The following is a 21,690-nucleotide window of genomic DNA, read 5'->3' as shown; positions in this document are numbered from 1 at the left end:
TATGACCCAGCAATTGCACTACTGGGTATTTACCCCAAAGATACAAATGTAGGGACCTGAAGGGGTATGTGCACCCCGATGTTTATAGCAGCAATGTCCACAATAGCCAAACTGTGGAAAGAGCCAAGATGTCCATCGACAGATGAATGGATAAAGAAGATGTGGTATATATATACAATGGAATATTATGCAGTCATCAAAAGGAATGAAATCTTGCCATTTGCAACGATGTGGATGGAACTGGAGGGTATTATGTTGAGTGAAATAAGTCAAACAGAGAAAGACATGTATCATATGACCTCACTGATATGAGGAATTCTTAATCTCAGGAAACAAACTGAGGGTTGCTGGAGTGGTGGGGGGTGGGAGGGATGGAGTGGCTGGGTGATAGACATTGGGGAGGGTACGTGCTATGGTGAGCACTGTGAATTGTGTAAGACTGTTGAATCACAGACCTGTACCTCTAAAACAAATAATACATCATATGTTTAAAAAAAAAAGAAGAAGAAGAAGAAGATAGCAGGAAGGGAAAAATGAAGGCGGGGAAATCAGAGGGGGAGACAAACCATGAGAGACTATGGACTCTGAGAAACAAACTGAGGGTTCTAGAGGGGTAGGGGTGGGGGAATGGGTTAGCCTGGTGATGGGTATTAAAGAGGGCACATACTGAATGGAGCACTGGGTGTTATACGCAAACAATGAATCATGGGACACTACATCAAAAACTAATGATGTAGGGGCGCCTGGGTGGCTCAGTTGGTTAAGCAACTGCCTTCGGCTCAGGTCATGATCCTGGAGTCCCGGGATCGAGTCCCGCATCGGGCTCCCTGCTCAGCAGGGAGTCTGCTTCTCCCTCTGACCCTCCCCCCTCTCATGCTCTCTCTATCTCATTCTCTCTCTCAAATAAATAAATAAAATCTTTAAAAAAAAAAAAAACTAATGATGTAATGTATGGTGATTAACATAACATAATAAAATAAAACAAAAAGCTTACCACTCTGCTTTATAAGACATCTGTTGATGACTTTAGAAAACATCCTTCCCATGCCCCCTAAAGAAGTTTAGAATGAACTGTGTGCTTCTAAATTAGAGTCCAGAGGCATCAATATGAACTTATGTTTATCTTACTATAGATGCAGATGGATAGATATAGAAATAATTACAGTTGACTTTTGAACAACATGGTTTGAGGTGCACGGGTCCACGTATATGTGGATTTTTGGATAAATACCGTATAGTATTTATAAATGTATTTTCTCTTATGATTTCCTTAGTAACATTTTCTCTTCTGTAGCTTGCTTTATTATAAGACTACAGTATATAATATATATAACATATAAAATATGTGCTAATCACCTGTTTCTATTATCGACAAGGCTTCCAGTTAACAGTGGGCTATTAGTAGTTACATTTTTGGAAAGTCAAAGTTATACCCAGATTTTTGATTGAATGGGGGGGGGTCAGTGCCCCTGACCCCCATGTTGTTCAAGGATCAACTGACAGATATGCATGTACACTCAAGTGAGTATACATACACACATTTCCTAGCTCCACTCACTCAAAGGTCCTAAAACCAATGACACCCCAGTGGCAACGAGCCAAACCAGCCCATATTTTGGTTTTTAAATACCATTCTTCAATAAAAAGAACCAGAGTTCCTTGGAGAAACGGCTGATTCTAGGGCTGAAGCTAAAATATGCGTGATGAGCCTGTAGCATCTTGTTATGCCAGAAAGTAAGGAAGTGCTCAAAAACCAAAATGGTAAGCATATGTTAAAAGGACACAGGAGCCAAAAGAAAGAGTTCCCAGTGGCCAAAGCTGGAACCATTTGAGCAACAGATTAAATAACAAAGTACTACATTATAACCTAAAGCATAAGATAAATATCTATGAGTCCATATTGATGTAAATAAATGACTGAATAAATTAGTTAAGTGGGTAGAAGTGACAAATTTCACCTGCAGAAGAATTCCAAATAATGTATGTAGATATTCCTTTCTCTGTTTTTTAAAAGATTTTATTTACTTATTTGTCAGAGAGAGAGAGAGAGAACACAAGCAGGGTGAGCAGCAGAGGGAGAAGCAGGCCCCCCACTGAGCAGGGAGCCCGATGCAGTGCTCGATCCCAGGACCCTGGGATCATGACCTGGGCCAAAGGTAGACACTTAACCCACTGAGCCACCCAGGCATCCCTAGATATTCTTTTCTCAAGGAAGGGGAGCATAATCCCTACGCCTTGAGTGTGAGCTTAGACTTTCTTCCAAGAGTGCAGTAGAGATAGTAGGGGGGAGGTAACTTTACAGTGCACAAACCTGACAAACACTACCTCAGCTGGGTAACCAAGGTCAACATCACCAGAGGTAAGTGGTAACTAATGAAAATAGCATTTTACCACTGTGGTCTTCCCCTCCCAAGCCCATAACCCCAGTCTAATCATGAGAAAAACATCAGACAAACCCTAATTGAGAGATATTCTCCAAAATACCTGACCAGGACTCTGCAAAACTATCAAGGCCTTCAGAAATATAGAAAGTCTGAGAAACTGTCACAGCCCAGAGGAGCCCAGAGAGACACAACAACTAAATGTATTATGATATTCTGGATGGGATCTTAGAACCAAAAAAAAAAACCCAGGGAAAAACTAATGAAATCTGAGTAAAATATGAACTTTAGTTAATAATGAATATCATGGGGTGCCTGGGTGGCTCAGATGGTTAAGCGTCTGCCTTCAGCTCAGGTCATGATCCCAGCATCCTGGGATCGAGTCCCGCATCGGGCTCCCTGCTCAGCGGGGAGCCTGCTTCTCCCTCTGCCTCTCTCTCTCTCTCTGTCTCTTATGAATAAATAAATAAAATCTTTAAAAAAAAAATAATGAGTATCATTATCAGCTCCTTAGTTGTGACAAATGTCATACTGTACTATAAGATGCTAATAATAGGAGGGAACTTGGGGTGCCTGGATGGCACAGTCGTTTGGTCGTCTGACTCCTAGTTTCAGCTCAGGCTGTATCTCGGGGTCATGGGATTGAGCCCCCTGTCAGGCTCCATGCTCAGCAAAGAGTCTGCTTGGCACTCTCCCTCTCCCTCTGCCCCTCCCCACCTCTAAAATAAATAAATCTTTAAAAAAAATAATAGGGGTAACTGGGTGTGGGATATACGGGAACTCTCTGTACTATCTTTTCAACTTTTCTATAAATGCAAAACTATTCTAAAACAAAAAGTTTACTTAAATATTTTTTTTAATTAGCCATAAAAATAAGCACACACACACCCAACACACACATTACCACATGTAGATTTAGGCTCTAACACTCCCTTAATTGCCACCAGACTACAACATATCCACTTCCAAACCATACACTCTCATGATACCTTCTCTGGGGCCAACTATTAATATTGGTTAAAGTGATTACAGACCATTTATCAAAACTTCTGATAGAGCTATAAGAATTCAGTCAGTTAGTATTGCCACAGAGATGGATAAATAGGCCAATGGAACAGAATAAAGAGCCCCATTCATACATGACACGTGACATATGAATGAGATGGTATGCACATCAGTAGGAAAAGTATGGCCTTTACAACCAACACAGCTAACCAACTGGACAGCTATCTGGGAAAACTTAGGCAGCAGATATAAAAATCAATTCCAAGTGATTTAAAGACGGGGACATAAAACTCTAAGGTTTTAAAAAGACAATCAATATAAGAATATCTTCATGATCTCAGGGGTGTGGAAAGATTTCTTAAATAAGACTCTTTCCCCAGCCAAAAATAAATAAATAAATAAACACCCAAAGCACAAAGGAAAAACATCAATAAGTTCTATTACATAGGAATTAAGAACTTCCGATAATGCAAAGGCAAAATAAAGAGCAGGAAGCTAAAACATAAATTTGAAGAAAATATTTCAACACATACATATGTTTAGGGAATAGCATCCAATATATATATATAAATATATATAAAATATATATGTATATTAAAATCCTTTGAATAAACAAGATTAGGGTAAACAACCCTACAGAAAAGTGGCAAAGACTTGAACAGGCTCTTCACATAAGAGGAAACTTAAGGGGTCACTATCCATGTAGGAAGATGCCAACTTTCTTGGTAACTGGGGAAATACGAACAGAAATCACTCTCAGATGTCACTCCACACCCTCATATCTTATGGTACTAAGACTGGCAAGGATGTAGAACAACAGGAGGTCCCACACACCACTGGTCTCCACCGGGGAAAGCACTGGCATTACCTAGGAGAACTGAGTGTGTGCACACCCTGCAACTCAGCAATTAAACTCTTACCCCCTGGGAATCTAGAGAAATGCTTACACACAGCACTTTGAGATGTATGAGGATATCCAAGAAGCTATAGTCACAGTAACACCACACCAGAAATAACTCAAATATCCCTCAAACTGTAGGATGGATAAACTGGGTCACTCTCGTAAACTAGAATAGTATACAGTAATGAAAACATACAAAATCCAGCTAACACTCACTGGGATGAATCTCCCAGGCATGTTAAGTGCAAGAGACAAGTCGTCATATAATACATACAGTGATATTCCATCCAAAATAAAGTTCAAAAACTGGCAAACCTAAATCTATTATTTAAAAATGCAAACATGAGTAGTAATGCCTAAGAAATAAAGAAACGATTATTCTAGAAGTCAGGGTTAGTTCTGGGGGGAGCAGAGGGGATATGGTTGGGGAGGAAGGCTTACTCATAGTTACATGGCTGTTCATTTTATTCTTTAAAATTCCCATGATTCTTTAAAATATAGATCAATGTTTTATATATTCTTCATTAAGAATACTTTTATAAGGGAAAAATTCCAGATGTTCTCGCTGAGCTCTCTCCCAGAACTCAGCCTTCAGTTCCTTCCCTCCTATGTCCATACCAGCATCAGATGTAGGCTCAGCCACCTGCATGGCATCAGACGGAGGTATAAACAAGGAAAAGTGCATCTCAGAGCACAAAATGCACATTTAACAGCACAGACTCTCCTCACCTCATGTAAAGAAAACACTGTGTGCATTTTAATACTGGCCATGATATTTCCAGGCCTTCCATGGTGGCTTTTGATGTTCATTGGCTTTTGTGCTCTAGTATTTGGAATAAGTTAGATTTTCATGCTCCAGCATCTCAAGTTCTGTTACTTGGTTTCTATAATTTTAAACAAACGCCTATACTCATTTTTGGCCCACCATCAAGACTGGAGGGAGTTTTGGAGGCACATACAAGAAATAAAAACGATGTATGAATTCTTAGCCAAAAATATTTATTTCCAGATATATTCTTATCTGCTAAAGGCCTCAGGCTTATCTAAAAATTGAAACAACCGGTGCCTGGTGATTCCGGAAGCGGTCGGTGTGCTTGTGGGAGAGCTGGAGGGGGTGCCCGCTGGCTGCCAAGTCTAGCTCCTCCTCCAGCTCTGCCGCAAGAGACTCTATCGGTTGCTTGCTCGAGAATCTAGAGTGGCTCCCACAGCCTTCCTTGAGGTTGGCAAATACGTTTCATCTCCTTAACTGGTGGTAACCACAGGAAGCATTGTGAAGAAGGAGACGAGAGGCCCACGACGGACGGGCAATGGTGCCACGGGTACAAGCGACGGGCACGTAGGAGGCAGAAGCCCCAGCACGTCAGGCTCAAACCACTCACTCTGCATCCCTTTACGCCAGGCATAAACTATCCCCTCAGCATCCACGTGTCTTCCACCATTCCCCAGGCAAATGATCAGGTAGATTCCTCATGATCTCTCCTCCATAACACAGGCCAAACTCCCTCCCACCTCCTCATCTCTGTCCATTACCTTCCCTTCCTGGAACTTCCTCCTGCTTGACTGATCTGTGACAGTGCAGCTGATGACACACTTCATCTGCAAGCCTTTCCAAATCACTCCAGGTGACTACAGACTTTCCTTTGCCTGAATTCTTTTGTCCCTTCTGTACCATAACATTTGGAGCTTTATTAAATATAGTCTTGTATTACCCGTTAGATATTTGCTAAATAGACTAAATAGCTCTATGGAAAATACTTTCTTCTCTTTTCTTGTACTTCCCATAGAGTGTTGCTGCACACAAAAAGAACCACCAAAAATTACTTGTTAATAATCAAATGATCAAACACTGATAGGACCAATTTCCTTCCTCCTACCACACCCAAGTTTCACTTCTACCCCTAGATGTTCTTTTCTTGGACTACAACCTCTTCACTTCAGGAAGACTCTTGACTCACTGGGAGCAGCCCCATCAATCTCTCTCAGTGTTGCTCTTAGAGATACCAGAGCCTGGAGACCATGATTCCAAGAGGGGCACAAGGACACTCGGTCCCTGATTATCTCCTGGGTTGTATCTACAGGGTATGGGAGGAGACTTGGGCAGAGGGGGCTAGTGATAGAAGAGCCATTCCCAGTTCTTATAAGAGCCCGCCATCCCCCTGAGTAGAAGGTACCTCCCAATTTCCAAGCCCTTGCCTACATCATCACTTGGGTTGGGTAACTTCCTACTGCTACCATTTGCAAGAGAAAATATATTAAGCTTGAGGGGCCTTCTCCTCCACAATCCCTCCCTCACCCTTTCTGATTTATTCACAGCCCTAACACAACAGTGAGGTGTGGGATTCCAAGAAAAAGCCAGCGGGAGACCCCTAACCTTGAAGAGCAGGTCAAATTAGAATCCATTAGAAGAAATCCAATGTCCAAATGACGAAGAAAGGCAGGAAGAGTTCCAAATTTGGGGAGGTCCAAGGGGATTTGTAGACAAGGTCAAGAGTTCAAAATGAGGAAAAGAAGGGGGACCTGGGTGGCTCAGTAAGTTAAGCATTTGCCTTCGGCTCAGGTCATGATCCCAGGGTCCTGGGATGGAGCCCCACGTCAGGCTCCCTGCTCAGCGAGAAGCCTGCTTCTCCCTCTCCCACTCCCCCTGCCTGTGTTCCCTCTCTCGCTGTGTCTCTCTCTGTTAAATAAATAAATAAAATCTTAAAAAAAAAATCAGGAAAAGAAGATCAAGCAAAAGAAACAGGCCTGGAATCTACTACGAGGTAGGAGTAGGGTGGAAGTAATTTCTACCAAGAAAGTACTTACTATGATGGCTACAGGTCAAGGCTTGGTTGTTAGGCTGATGGGGAAATGTGAAGGGGGATTTCTGGCTGGGATAGGATAGGATCTCCTCTCCTTCCTCTGACATCTGAAGGATCTTGCCCCCATTGCCAACTAAAGCAGATGGTTCTTCCTGAGATACTTGCAGCCCTTCTTGTCAAGGTGCCACAGCCAGGTGACCCTAATCCCTTGCCCAAGCTAAAGGCAGCCAGCACAGCCTGGATATGAAGAAGTCCCACCGTTCCAGGAGGTGGCTGGGTACAAGGTGCTGGCCTAAGCAGGAGCCTGATATTAATCAGATGGAGACAAACTCAATCACATCTTTTCGTCTGGTGACTCTCAGTGTGAGATGCAAAAGAGAGGGGTCCAGAATACGGGAACGGCTTCTAAAAGGATGACAGGATGATGGGTCAGCGGTGCTGGATCCTGAAACCTGAAGAACCACTGTTTCTATTCTCCCAAAGGTCAGGAGGGGGGGGGAGGGAGGCCCCGGAAGGTGTGGCCTGCACAGGCCTGGGTATATGCCCAACTAGGTTTTCTGCACCACCTCATTCTTCCCCATCATCAGCTCCTATCACCTAAGGCAATGCTTTTCCAAGGATGGCCCTCAGACAGCTTGTAAAAGGACCACTTTACAAAATGCATCTATCCCCAGCCTGCTGCTGCCTGTTGGATCAGAATCTCAGGAGCTAGGTTTCTGGAATCTCCATGATTCTTATGTTCATGGAACTCTTAAAACTACTGAAGCAAGGTGACCTATTTCTCTTTTTCTTTTCAAGACTCGTCTGCTCCAATTCTCTGCCAGGCCCAGGACAGGGCCATGCAGTCTCTTGTGGGCTCCCTAGACTTCCTGATAAGGTTTCTTTTCTCTCTAGACCACAGGCCAAACCTGCCCTCCTTAGAGCCACCTGGAATGAGCCCCATGCCACACATTACTTGTTTAAAAACCCAGTGGCCCCCCACCCCTTGGCACTCATACCACCATCTCCTGCCATCCGAGCGAGGCAAATTGCACAGCTTCCTCTGTCAGCTCTGAGCTGCCCCTCACCCTTATTGTCCGCGGGCCTCTCAGGTCCTGCACGGTCAATTCAGCTGAGGCTCTCTTATTTTCTTTCAATTCTGTATGTCCCTAGAATGTCCCCAACTTTGCAATCCCTACCTCGGCATCAGCAGATGATAGGGATCAGGGGGTAGGGAGATGGAGCCTCGTTTCTCAGGCCCCATCAGGAACTGCACACTCTCCGGCCTGGGAAGCTGTGATCAGAATTTTCTCCAAGGCACATCTTCACTGCCAGGAAGAAACATGTCAACCACGAGTACCTACTGTGCGCTCTATCTCCCCGGACTGTCCTACACACAGTATGGCCAATTCCAGTTTGCCTCCAGGCCTCAGATTTTACAGTAAATTGGGCATGAGGACATTTTGTCTAGAATTCAAGATATTCAGGGAAATCTCACAAAGATCAGATGCCTAATAAAACAAGCCAGAAGTCCTGAATTCACCTGACCAGGTGCCTTTGAATGCCTTTGTCTCTGGGTAGTGTGGTCAGACCTTTGCACCACCTTCTAGAACATGGAAGAATATAAAACACAGTGACTGGATGGTTGGTCATCTCCTCTGTGAAGCACTTCTGTACACACATGCCTCAAGTGGGCTGAGTCAAGTTCGCAGAGTTAATTCCATTCAAATTCCAGTACACTCTCAAAACACGCCCGGCATACCTCCTTTTACGGACCTACAAGCTTCCACGACCAAAGTCCATTAGAGGACACTGCCTCCACCTATGGACACGCTTACATGTGCATGTCAAATCTACACACTCTCCAACCCCCAGTGAAAAATAAAATATAGCTTTCTGGCAACTACAAAAGGGCAAAATGTTTTAGGATTAGAGTAAAAGAAGGTCAAGCTCTAAATAAGGTCTGGAATATAGAGATTTGGCTGACTCCCCAGAAAAATCATACCAGCAGGCACAATCTGGAGCAGCCAGATCGGCTGACCAAGAACTTGATTCCACTGCCATGGAAAGGTGTCAACAGCAGATGCTCACTAGGCCCTATCATTTACCAGCCTATTCCTGTCTAGCAGGGGGCAGTTTATACAAGGACTAATACGCCAGGCTTCCCCTTCCCTGCTTTCCTAAATGGGAGTTTTAATATAGTTGTCCCATTTTTCTTTTGCACATTGGGTTTGTTGGGGATGGTTAAATTCATCATTTGGCCCAGTGTGTTTATAAAATTTTCATCAGTCATATATAATATATATAATATGCATATATAGGAGTGTGTGTGTTTGTGTGTGTAATACATACATATAAATATCCACACATATACCACTGTTCTAATATTTACTTATTATTTTTATCTAAATCAACCTTTTGTTCATTCAATATTTTATTGAGATCATTGTAGACCCACCTGCAGTTATAAGAGAGAGAGTCCTTGTACACTTTGTCCAGATTCCCCAAACTGTAACATTTTGCAAAACTATAGTATAACATCACAAATAGGATGCTGACGTTGATATACTCTGTCTTATTCAGGTTTCCCGTTTTACTGGTACTCATCTGTGTGTGTGTGTGTGTGTGTTTTAGGCTCTATAAAATGTTAACCCCTGTGCAGGTTCATGTGTCCACCACCACAGAGAAGACACCAAGCAGTTCCAACATCACAAGGATCCCTGCTGTCACCCTTGTACAGCCACACCCACTTTCCTCCCCTTCACCTGCCCACCATGTCACTCCTAACCAGACCCCAGCAGCCATTAATATGTCTTCTGTTTCTAAAATATTTTCATCTCAAAATCTCATGTAAATGAAATAATACATGACGAACCCTCTGAGATCAGCTTTATTCACTCCACATATTTCCTTAGAGGTTCATCCAAGTTGCCTGTAGCAGTTTGTTCCTTTTCACTGCTGCATACTATTTCGTGGCGTGGATGCACCATGGTGTGCTGAGCTATTCACCTTTCAGAGGCTATTTGGGCTGATTGCAGTTTGGGGCTATTATTTAAAAAACAAAGCTGCCGTGAATATTCATGTGCAGGTTTTGTGTGAATGTAAATTTTCATTTCTCTGGAATAAGTGCCCAAAGTATGATTGCTGGGCATATGGTAATTGCATATTTAGCTTTAAAAGAAACTGCCAAACTGTTTTCCAGAATGACTGTACCATTTTACATGCATACCGGCAACATATGAGTGCTCCAATCTGTCCACATCCTTGTCAGCATTAGGTGTTATCACTCTTTTATTTCAGCCATTCTAACAGGTCTGCTAATGATGCTGAACACCTTTTCATGCCTATGCTTACCATCTCTCTCTAGGGTGAAATGTACTTTGCCCCATCTTCAAATTAGATTTTTTTAACTAGTAAGTTGTGAGAGTTCTTTCTATAGCCTACATGCTAATCCTTTGTCAGATATATGGTTTGCAAATAATTTCTCCTAGCCTGCAGCTTGTTTTTCAAGCTCTTCACATGGGCTTTCACAGAGCAAGTGTTTTCAATTTTGATGAGATCCAATTTATCAATTTTTCCTTATATGGAGTGAGCTTTTGATGTCAAGTCTCACAATTCTTCACCTAGCTGCAGATCCTCAAGATTTTCTCTTAGGAGATTTTCTAAAAGTTTTACAGTTTCACCTTTGACATTAAACTCTATGATTCATTCTAGAGTAATTGTTACATAAAGTGTGAGGTTTAGGTTGCAGTCTTCTCCCTTCTATGGATGTCCAATTACTCCAGTACCATTCATTGAAAAGGCTATCTTCCTCCACTGAATTACTTTTTCAAGTTTGTCAAAAATCAATTGAGCATATTTGTGTGGATTTATTCCTGGGCTCTCTATTCTGTTTCATTAATCCCTGTGTGTATTCCACTGCTCATACCATACTGTCTTGATTACTGTAGCTATGTAGTAAGCCTTAAGAGAGGATGTCAATATTGTTTTAGCTTTTCTAGTGCCTGTGATTTTCCATATAAATTTTAGGATAAGCTTGTTTATGTTTACAAAAAAACAAACAAATAAACAAACCTTGTTAAAATCTTTTTTTTTAAAGATTTTACTTATTTATTTGAAAGAGAGACAGACAGAGATAGCAAGAAGAGAGCATGAGTGGGGAGGAGAGGGAGAAGCAGGCTCCCACCGAGCAGGGAGCCTGATGTGGGGCTCGATCCTAGGACCCTGGGATCATGACCTGAGCTGAAGGCAGACACCCAACCGACTGAACCACCCAGGTGCCCCAAAAGCCTTGTTAAAATCTTGATAGAGACTGCACTGAACCTATAGATCAATTTACAGAGAACTGACATCGTACTATGTTGAGACTTCCAGCTCGTGAGCACGATATATCTCTCCACTGATTCAAGTCTTGTTTGGTTTCTTTCATCAGCATTTTATAATATTCAGCATACAGATCCCATACATGTTTTATTAAGTAGATACCTAAGTATTTCATTTTCTTTGGAGCAACTGTAAAGAGTATTGTGTTTTCAATTTTAGTTTCTGCATATTCATTTTTAGATACAGAAATACAATTGATATTTCTATGTATATTGTACATCCAGAAACTTTGTTGAACCCACTTATCAGTTTTAGGAATTTTTTGGTATATCCCTTTGGAGTTTCCATGTAGATAATCATGTCATGTGTATAAATCAACTTTTTTAACAAATTGAAAAATATTTTATATCACTATCACAAATGGAACGCTAGTATCAACTGGCATAAAAATGTAATTCTAAAAAACGAATACAATTAAGACAAAATATAATTAAATTCCCCTAGAAACAGTTGTCCGCAGAGGCCCTCAACCTTAGGCCTGCATGCTTGTGAGCTCTCTCTCTCTCTCTATTAAAGGGAGAAGAGCAAGTATAAAAATAGGTGTTGAAAATTTATTAGCCTCAAGTCATAGGAACATTCTACAGGATAGAACATACACCAAGCCATACAATAAACCTCAATACATTTAAAATAATTAAAACCATACAAAGTATATTTTCAAATTACAATGGAATTAAATTAGAAACCATCAACAGAAATTTGGGAAATTCACAAATAAGTGGAAATTAAACAATACACTACCAAATAAACAAAATGGGTCTGAAAATAAATTAGAAAAAACTTATTAGAATGAAAAACAAAAACAGAACAAACCAAAACTTATGGGATGCAGCTAAGGCAGTACTTAGAGGTCAGTTTATGGCTGTAGATGCCTAAATTAGAAAGGAAGATCTCAAATAAATATGCTAATCTTCCCCTTTGAAAAACTAGGAAAAGGGCGCCTGGGTGGCTCAGTTGGTTAAGCGACTGCCTTCGGCTCAGGTCATGATCCTGGAGTCCCGGGATCGAGTCCCGCATCGGGCTCCCTGCTCAGCGGGGAGCCTGCTTCTCCCTCTGCCCCTCCCCCCTCTCATGTGCTCTCTCTCATTCTCTCTGTCTCAAATAAATAAATAAAATCTTTAAAAAAAAAAAAAAAGAAAAGAAAAACTAGGAAAAAAGGAGCAAAGTAAACCCAAAGCAAACAGAAGGAAGGAAATAATGCACAGAGAGAAAATAAATGAAATAGAAAAAGAGTGGAAAGGAATCAGTGAAACTAAATGTTGGTTCTTTGCGAAGATCAACAAAACTGGCAAACCTTCAGCTATACTGAACAAGAAATAAAAGAGAAGGCTAAAATTTCTAAAATCAGGAATGGAAGAGTAGACATCCCTACTGACCTTACAGAAATGCAAAGGATTGTAAGAGAACACTATGCACTACACAAACAAATGAGATAACTTAGATGAAATGAGTAAGTTCCGGGCGCCTGGGTGGCTCAGATGGTTAAGCGTCTGCCTTCGGCTCAGGTCATGATCCCAGGGTCCTGGATCGAGTCCCGCATCGGGCTCCCTGCTAGGTGGGGAGCCTGCTTCTCCCTCTGCCTCTGCCTCTCTCTCTCTCTCTCTGACTCTCATGAATAAATAAATAAAACATTAAAAAAAAAAAAAGAAAAGAAATGAATAAGTTCCTAAAAATGCATAAATTATTCTAACTCAAGAAATAATAGAAAAGTTGAATATACCCATAGCAAGTAAAGAAATTGGATTAATATATAAAATCCACAAAGAAAAGCCTGGGTCCAGATGGCTTCACCAGTGATTTCATCAAACACTTAAAGAAGAGTTAACACCAATCTTTCACAAACTCTTCTGGGCAATAGAAAAGAAGGGAACACTTTTCAATTCATTCTACAGAATCTACTGCCTTGATATACCAACATCAAACAAAGACATCACAAAAAAATAAAAACTACAGACCAATATCTTCATGAATACGGAGATACAAATCCTCAACAAAATATGAGCAAACAGAACCCAGAAGCATATTAAAAGGATTATGCATCATGGCCAAGTGGGATTTGTCCCAGGAGTGCAGGTGGTTTAACATTAGAAAATCAATTAATGTAATACACTATATTAACAGAATAAAGGACAAAAACCACATGATCATCTCAGAAGATGCAGGAAAAGCTTTTGACAAAATTCAACATTCATTCATGATTAAAAAAAAAAAAAAAACCAACAAACTAGGAATGAAAGGCAACTTCCCCACGCTGATAAAGAGCATCTGCATAACACGAACTGCCAACATCATAATAAGAATGACTAAATGCTTTGCCCCTAAGATCAGGAAGAAGACAATAATGTCCACTCTCACCATTTCTATTCAAATTGTACTGGAGGTTCTAGACAAGGTAATTAGACAAGAAAAAGAAATAAAAGGCACCCAGATTGGAAAGGAAGAAGTAAAACTGTTTTCACAGACAACATAATCTTGTATACACTAAAAAAGAACATACCATAAACGAAATTAACAAAACAATCCCATTCACAATAGCATCGAGAAAAATCAAACACTTAGGAACAAGTATAGGAAAAGAAATGCAAAACTTGTACACTGACAACTATAAGACATGGGCAAAAGAAACTAAAGAAGACCTAAATAAAATGGAAAGGCATCTCATATTCATGGATCAGAAAACAATATTGTTAAGATGCCAATAATCCCCACATTGTTCTAAAGATTCAACACATTCTCTATTAAAATCCCAGTTGCTTTTTTGGGGGCAGAAATTGAGAAGAGGATCTTAAAGTTCACATGGAAATGCAAAAGGCTCAGAATAGTCAAACAGTCAAACAATCTTGAAAAGGAAAACTAAATTGGAGGCCTTATAATTCCCAATTTCAAACTTACAAAACTACAGCAATCAAAATCATTTTGCATTAGCATAAGGATGTATAGATCAACTGAATAGAATTAAGATCCCAAAATAAGACTTACATTTATGGTCAACTAATTTTTGTCAAAAGTGCCAAAACAAATTCAATGGGAAAAAGGTTGTCTTTTCAACAAATAGTGCTGGGAATTAGATATCCACACAAAGATTAATTTGGACCCATACCTCATAACACACACAATAATTAACTCTAAATGGGTGACAGATATAAATGTAAGCTCTAAAATTATGAAACTCTTAGAAAGCATATGAGTAAATCTCTGTGATTTTAATTAGCCAATCACTTGAGCATAACAGATAAAAAGGGAAAAATCACAAATTGGACATTACACTTTTGCACTTCAAGAGACACAATAAAGATTATAAAGAGAACTCATGAAAAGGAAGAAAATATTTGCAAATCATATATCTGATAAGGGACTTGTATTTAGAATACATAAAGAACTCTTACAACTCAATAATAAAAAGACAAATAACTCAATTAAAAATTGGGCAGAGGATTTGAAGAGACATATCTCCACAAGATATACAAATGGTCAATAAGCATATGAGAAGATGTTTAACATCATTAGTCATTAGAAAAATACAAACCAAAATCACACTGACACACCCTCACGCCCACTAGGATGGCAATAATGCAAAAGACAGATAATAACAGTGTTGGTTGAGAATGTAGAGAAATTGGAACTTCATACATTGCCGGTAAGGACATAAAATGGTGCAGCCACTGTTGAAAACAGTTGGGCAGTTCTTCAAATTGTTAAACACAAAGTTTCCACATGACCCAGAGATTTCACTCCTCATAATATACCCAAGAGAAACGAAAACATATGTCCACACAAAATTTGTCCATTATTGTTTATAGCAGCAGTTTTTAAAGTGGCCAAGAAGTGGAAACAACTCAAATTTCAAGTTTCATTCAACTAGTGAATGAGAAAATAAAATGTGGTATATCTATACAATGAAATATTATTCTGCCCTAAAAATGAATGAAGTACTAGTGCACGCTACAACACAGAGGAATTTCAAAAACATTATGCTCAGTGAAAGAAGCCAGTCACAAAAGAGCACATAAGTGCATGATTTGATTTATACAAAACGTCCAGAAAAAGCAAATTTATAAAGACAAGAAGGTACATTAGTGGTTGCCAGGGGCTGGAAGCAGTTGGACATTGGGAGTGACTGTAAATTGGCATGGTCTTCGTACAGTGATGGATATGTTCTAAAATTAGATGTGATGATGACTGTACAACCTTATAATTGTACAAAAATTTATTGACCTGTACACTTAAAACAGGTGGATTTTATGGTTTCTAAATTAGTTTAGTGAAATATATTTCTAAATAAATTAAAATTTTAAATTATCTATTAATAAATATTTAAAAATTAAAAATTTACTAACATCCAACTGATCTTTCTCTTTGACTTAATTGAACTGGTCTTCTTCACTGAGGTTGAAAAGAGAATTGCAAAGGGAGTCATTTCTTTGCTGCACGATTCAATAACAAGTAGCATCTAATACAACTTTGTGTGTAACTAAAGATACATACTCCACACTTTAAACCACAACTGCAGGATCTTGAGAAGTCACATGCAGACCTCCCTGAGGCCAAACTAGAGAAGAAAGGGTACTACCCAGAAACATGAATTAGTGGGACAGTGGCCCCATGATGTGGCCACTAGATGTAGCACCTGGACTGTCTCCCACTGGGGATGGAGGGGCTGTGTATGAATTTACGGTTGAAAGGGAGATGGGTGGATGGATGGATGGATGGATGGATGGATGGATGGTGTTAGCTGGGGCATTTTGAAAACTACATATAGGCCCAGCAAATACTATACCAGTGCATGGAAGGCGAATTCCACCCTGAGACATGGTACGTCTATCTTCAGGTGTCTGTGGCCAAGCCAACATGTCACAGATATATTTGGTCTGGCCAAGCTGCACTTTTCTAGGAGCTTCTCCACCTTCAAGTCTACCTACCTTCCTACTCACATCATGGTGATGGTGGGAAAAGTCATCTTGTGCCACCACCCAAATTCCCTCTCTTGGCCACAAATGTCTTGTCATGATATGGGGAAATCCTTCCATGGCAATTTAGACTAGAAACAGAGAGAGTGCCAGAGACTAAAAATGGAACATATCAAATGCCAGTCAGGCAATCCTGCTTTTTTACCATGTGGATATCAGTACCTTCCAATTAAGTTCCCTTTTTCCCGAAAATAATTTTTTTTTTTAATTTATTTATTTGACAGAGACAGCGAGAGAGGGAACACAAGCAGGGGGAGTGGGAGAGGGAGAAGCAGGCTTCCCGCTGAGCAGGGAGCCCGATGAGGGGCTCGATCCCAGGTCCCTGGGACCATGACCCGAGCCAAAGGCAGATGCCCAACGACTGAGCCACCCAGGTGCCCCTTTCCCAAAAATAATTTAAGTGGGATTCAGTTCCATGTCACCAAGAATCTTAACTAATTCCAGTCAACTTTATATCATTGTCTGCTTAAATTCTAGCCCATCAGCTCTGCCACAATACAGAAGGCTTAGTACCTTTGAAGTCACACCTTTACTACAATTCAGTGGTGTCAGATGACCGTGCATGCCCTCAGCAAAGACTGTTTCTACCCTCCCATCCCACCCCTTCTGATGACAAAAGTTAAAGTGATTCTTTTGCAATTCTAGACAAGTAAGCTGTTTCAGGATTACAGTAAAGAACGAAGAGATCTGAACTAAGTCTGGGGAGTTTAAAGATTTGTCCAGCCCCCAGAAAAACAAATGATTAAGTGGTGTTTATGGCTGTTATTATAAACCAACCCGATGCAATGTGATACAAAGCTTTTGAAATCCCAAAGAAACAGAGCAATTTGTCAAAGGCCATGTTAAGAGCTTTTGCAAGATCTATTTCCATTGTTTATCAAACTTTGGCTTAATCGTACTTGGATGAGCAAAACCTGAGGCATGAGGTCGTTGTCTTTATGAAGACCAATGACTGGAATTGCAGAGACTTAACCAGGGGGATGGAGATGATGCAAATTCACTATTCCTTTTTCATTGCTTTTATTTAGTAAAAATAGCTAGCTTATCAGGCTGCATAAAGCTATCATTAAATCTCTAGTCCCTGTGGACTGGGTCCCTGCAAACCTTGTTCCAGGTAAAGAAAGGTCAACAATCCAGTGTCTCTGAGGGAAACCAAAGTATTTCTATATGATACGTCACCTTCAGATCCTAGAACAAAATAGTGAGATTATATAGACCCGACTACACCCTTAAGTTAAAGTTAGAACTAAAACACAGATGCTATGGGAAATGTTATAAATTCTAACTTTCCTTACCATAAGAAAGTGTTATTAAAATGGCCATAGTTGTAATAATGTCAATAAGTAACAAAAAAGGTAACAACAAAAATAATAAAAGCATTTAACCCAAAGACCTCTAGAGTCAGGGATGTAACTGTGCTCCGTAGGGGAGATTTGGTTTTAATACCCACTCCTACGTGATCCATCCGATTGGCATCTTCCTATTATTTTTCCTTAATTCTACTCTGGTTGAATACATACTACCTAGACCACCACAAATCAATGCCCGTCGATTAAATCATTATACTGAGAACAGACTTAACAACACAGGCATGACAGCTTTGTACATGTAGACCTTCAGAGATGGAGGACATTCACTTCACCAAAAAATTTTTTAATGCATCTTACCTAATATCTGAGAGATCACACTTGTTTCCAGCAATAGCCATTACAATGTTTTCTGGACCATGCTCCTTCAGTTCTTTCACCCATTTCTTCAGGGTATGGAATGAATCCTAAACCCAAAATGTAAATCAATCAATCATTGGAAAGACCCATCAACACAGTATTTCAACCAAGTAGAAATATAAACCCAACCCAATTTAACAGAGGAAAATATTTTTAGGAAACTCACATACATTAACATCCTACCCCCATCTTGGCACAAAACTTAATATTAGCTAAGTTACACTTAAATAGCCTGTAAAAGTTTCCTTTTCTAAAACTGAAACTTGACAAAGTTAACAAAAGCATACTGGCAATTTTCTTCTATAAATAACATTACTTTAAAATGATAGCCTGACTCAACATGAAAAAGACTTAAGTCATAGAACTAGACATGTTCATGCTTATTTCAGGAAAGAAAGAGAAAGAATACATACATACATACTCTTTCTCTCTTTCTCTCTCTCTCTCCCTCCCTCTCCCCCTCTCTCTTTTCCTCTTCTCCTGTTTTCCTTTCTGCCCTTCACTCACAACCCTCCTCCAGCAAACCAGTCAAGGTAGACACCACATTTAGGTAGAAGTGTTCGGGAATTCATGGATGGTAAGAGTGATGGATCATTGAACCAGCAGTCCTGTGCACTGAGTCAGCACTCCAGGAGTGGAAAAAAACAGCCAGCAAACCATTGCAGTTCCTTGATGAATAGCCTAGATCCTCAACATGATAACTAAAAATATGGTATACTATATATATGCAAATACACTACACATACATAAACATTATCCCTGACATTTTAAGTAGTGTGATTGAAACACTAATAGAAAATAAGCATTCCATAATTACAAAACATGCAGGACTTAAAAATAATTTTCCTCTTCCTGAAAACCTGACGTTCTGGAGAGCGGTACTGGCAGGCATGGCCTTGCCTCTACTAACAGTCAATTTTAAAAATAAATGATCATTGTTGTTTATTTAATTTGGCCGATAAATTTGAAATTCTTCACTGCATATAGGTGAATAAACTCAATATATGGTGCTGATTATCCCTGGCTACCATGCTATGAAATCTCATTCCAGGCTACTGGCAAGACTCAAGTAGTCAAGTCTCTGCTTTGGTCTTTCTAAGAGAATCAACATAAAGGGCATTGAAACTTTAAAGGGCTTTTATTTTCTTACCTGTTTGGTAATATCATATACTATGACAGCTGCAGCAGATCCACGATAGTACATGGGAGCCAGTGAATGAAACTGTTTAAGAACAATGCATAGTTTTAAGCCAAAGTCAACACATTTTATGCAACTCCAAATTAAATACAAAATTTTCCTCCTACATTATCCTTATAGGATCCCTGAATTCCCCCTAGAATTTTCCCAGGAACCCTATCAGGCAATAAATTCTCCTCCTCGACCGCACATGTGCTTGTGGCTGACAGACCATGAAATTCACTTTTAGGCAAAGGTCAAAAATAAATTTTATTTTAAATGTTCCTCTTCTATGAATTTTCTTTTCTCTACTGCTCATTACTTATCTAATAAGACTGACCCAGGGCAATCTCATTAGAATTATTCAATGGTAAGAAAAAGATGCTTGCCAAGGGGAGGACAAAAGGAGACTGACACAGATCACAAGACCCTCGCTGAGTCCTTAATGAGGGCCACTGAGCAAGGGCACCTCCGCATCCCGCCCTTAGCCTGCACACCTGCTGTCCCTCAAAGGCACACGGTGACACAGAAAAGCTCCATTCCAAAATGTGAGCAAAGCAAGACTCATTGGTCATTAGAATCCTTTATCCCAAAACAGGATAGATAATTATGTTGAGGATACATAGAGATTCCTTGTATATTTTGAAGAACAGATCTTTGGATATATTTGAAGACTATATCGTGGAAAGGTTTTGAAAGCTGAGAAGGAAGAGACAGCTCAACAGAAAAATAGACAAAGGTTATACATAGATAAATCTCTGCGGAAGAGACATAAATTGCCAATAAATATTTTTAAATATTCAATTACAGTAAAAGAAATGAAAATAAAAGCAACGAAGAGGCATGTATTAATTTATTAAATATCAAAAAGATTTATTATATCCATTGTTGGTTTGGATTTTGGCAGGGGGCCACTCTCACATGTTACATGGGAATGTATTTTAAGACCTTCTTGGGGCACCTGGGTGGCTCAGTCGGTTAAGCATCTGCCTTCTGCTCAGGTCATGATCCCGGGGTCCTGGGTTCCAGCCCCTCGTCAGGATCCCTGCTCAGTGGAGAGTCTGCTTCTCCCTTTCCCTCTGCCCCTCCCCGCTGCTTGTGTGTGTTCTCTCTCTCTCTTTCTCTCTCTCTCTTTCTCAAGCTCTCTGTCTCTCTCAAATAAATAAATAAAATCTTTAAAAAAAGCCCTTCTTATAAAAAGATGCTCAACATCACTAATTTTCAGAGAAATGCAAATCAGAATCACAATGAGATATCACACCTGTTAGGATGGCTGTTATCAAAAAGGCAAAAGATAACTAATATTGGTGAGGATGTGGGAAAAAGGGAACCCCGATGCTCCGTTGGGAATATAAATTGGTGCAGCCACTGTAGAAAAGAGTACGAAGGGTCCACAAAAAAACGCATTAACTATATGATCCAGCAATTCCCCTTTTGGGTATATACCTAAAAGAAATGAAATCAAATACCTCAAAGAGATATCTGCACTTTCATGTTCATCGCAGCCTTATTCACAATGCACAAGACATGGAAACAACCTAAGTGCCTACTGATGAATGAATGAATGAATCAATCAATGAAGAAAATTTGGTGTGTGTATATACACAATGGAATATTATCCAGCATTTAAAAAGGAAATCCTGCCATTTGCAACAACATGGATGAATCTAAAACACATTATGCCAAGTGAAATAAGCCAGATGTAGAAAGAAAAAAACTGCATGATCTCACTTAAATATGGAATCTTAAAAAGTCAAATACTTAGAAGCAGAAAGTAGAAGGGTAGTTACCAGGAGCGGGGAAGGGAGTTGGGGAGATGTACTGATGAAAGGGTACAAAGTTGCAGTTACAGGGGATGAATAAGTTCTAGAAATAGAATGGTTAATGATAGTGTATTGAATCTGGAAATTTGCCAAAAGAGTAGATTTCAGGTGCTCTCATCATTTACAAAAGGGAAAAGGTAACTATGTGAGAAGATATGTTAACTAGTTTGACTGTAGTAATAATTTCACTATATCTATGTACATCAAACCATCATGTTGCACACCTTAAATATATAATTTTTATTTTTTTTAAAAAAAGAGACTTTCTTTAAAAGCCACTATTGATAATATATATCAAAAGTTAAAATGTGCATATTGTTTGACACAGCAATTCCACTTACAGGAACGTATATTGGAGTGATCATCACACACACCAAGCTATTCATCCCTATGTTATACATGGGAGCAAATATTTTAAAACAACCTAATGGTTCATCATAGAGAATCCATTAATGGTATCTGTGTATAATGGAATATTCTGCAATAATTAAAATGGTGGTGGGGATTTTCATTTACAGGAAAAGCTTACATACTGTTGAAGGAATTAAA

At 39.8% G+C, this 21,690-nt stretch overlaps 1 protein-coding gene across 1 annotated transcript in view; it reads right to left on the bottom strand.

Annotated features, from left to right (window-relative positions):
* Positions 1–21,690, bottom strand: part of RAB31 (RAB31, member RAS oncogene family) — a 123,464-nt gene that overhangs the window by 23,883 nt on the left and 77,891 nt on the right. The window contains exons 4-5 of the mRNA XM_021689463.1: positions 19,292–19,363; positions 18,082–18,188 (exon numbers count right to left, since the gene is read on the bottom strand). Coding sequence (XP_021545138.1) covers positions 18,082–18,188; positions 19,292–19,363 — 179 coding nt within the window. The remainder of the gene's footprint in view (positions 1–18,081; positions 18,189–19,291; positions 19,364–21,690) is intronic.

The sequence above is a fragment of the Neomonachus schauinslandi genome, chromosome 14, assembly GCF_002201575.2.
Source record: "Neomonachus schauinslandi chromosome 14, ASM220157v2, whole genome shotgun sequence".
NCBI classification, from domain to species: Eukaryota; Metazoa; Chordata; class Mammalia; order Carnivora; family Phocidae; genus Neomonachus; species Neomonachus schauinslandi.
The sequence above is the reverse complement of the archived record's forward strand: the minus strand, read 5'-3'. Positions and strand labels throughout refer to the sequence as shown.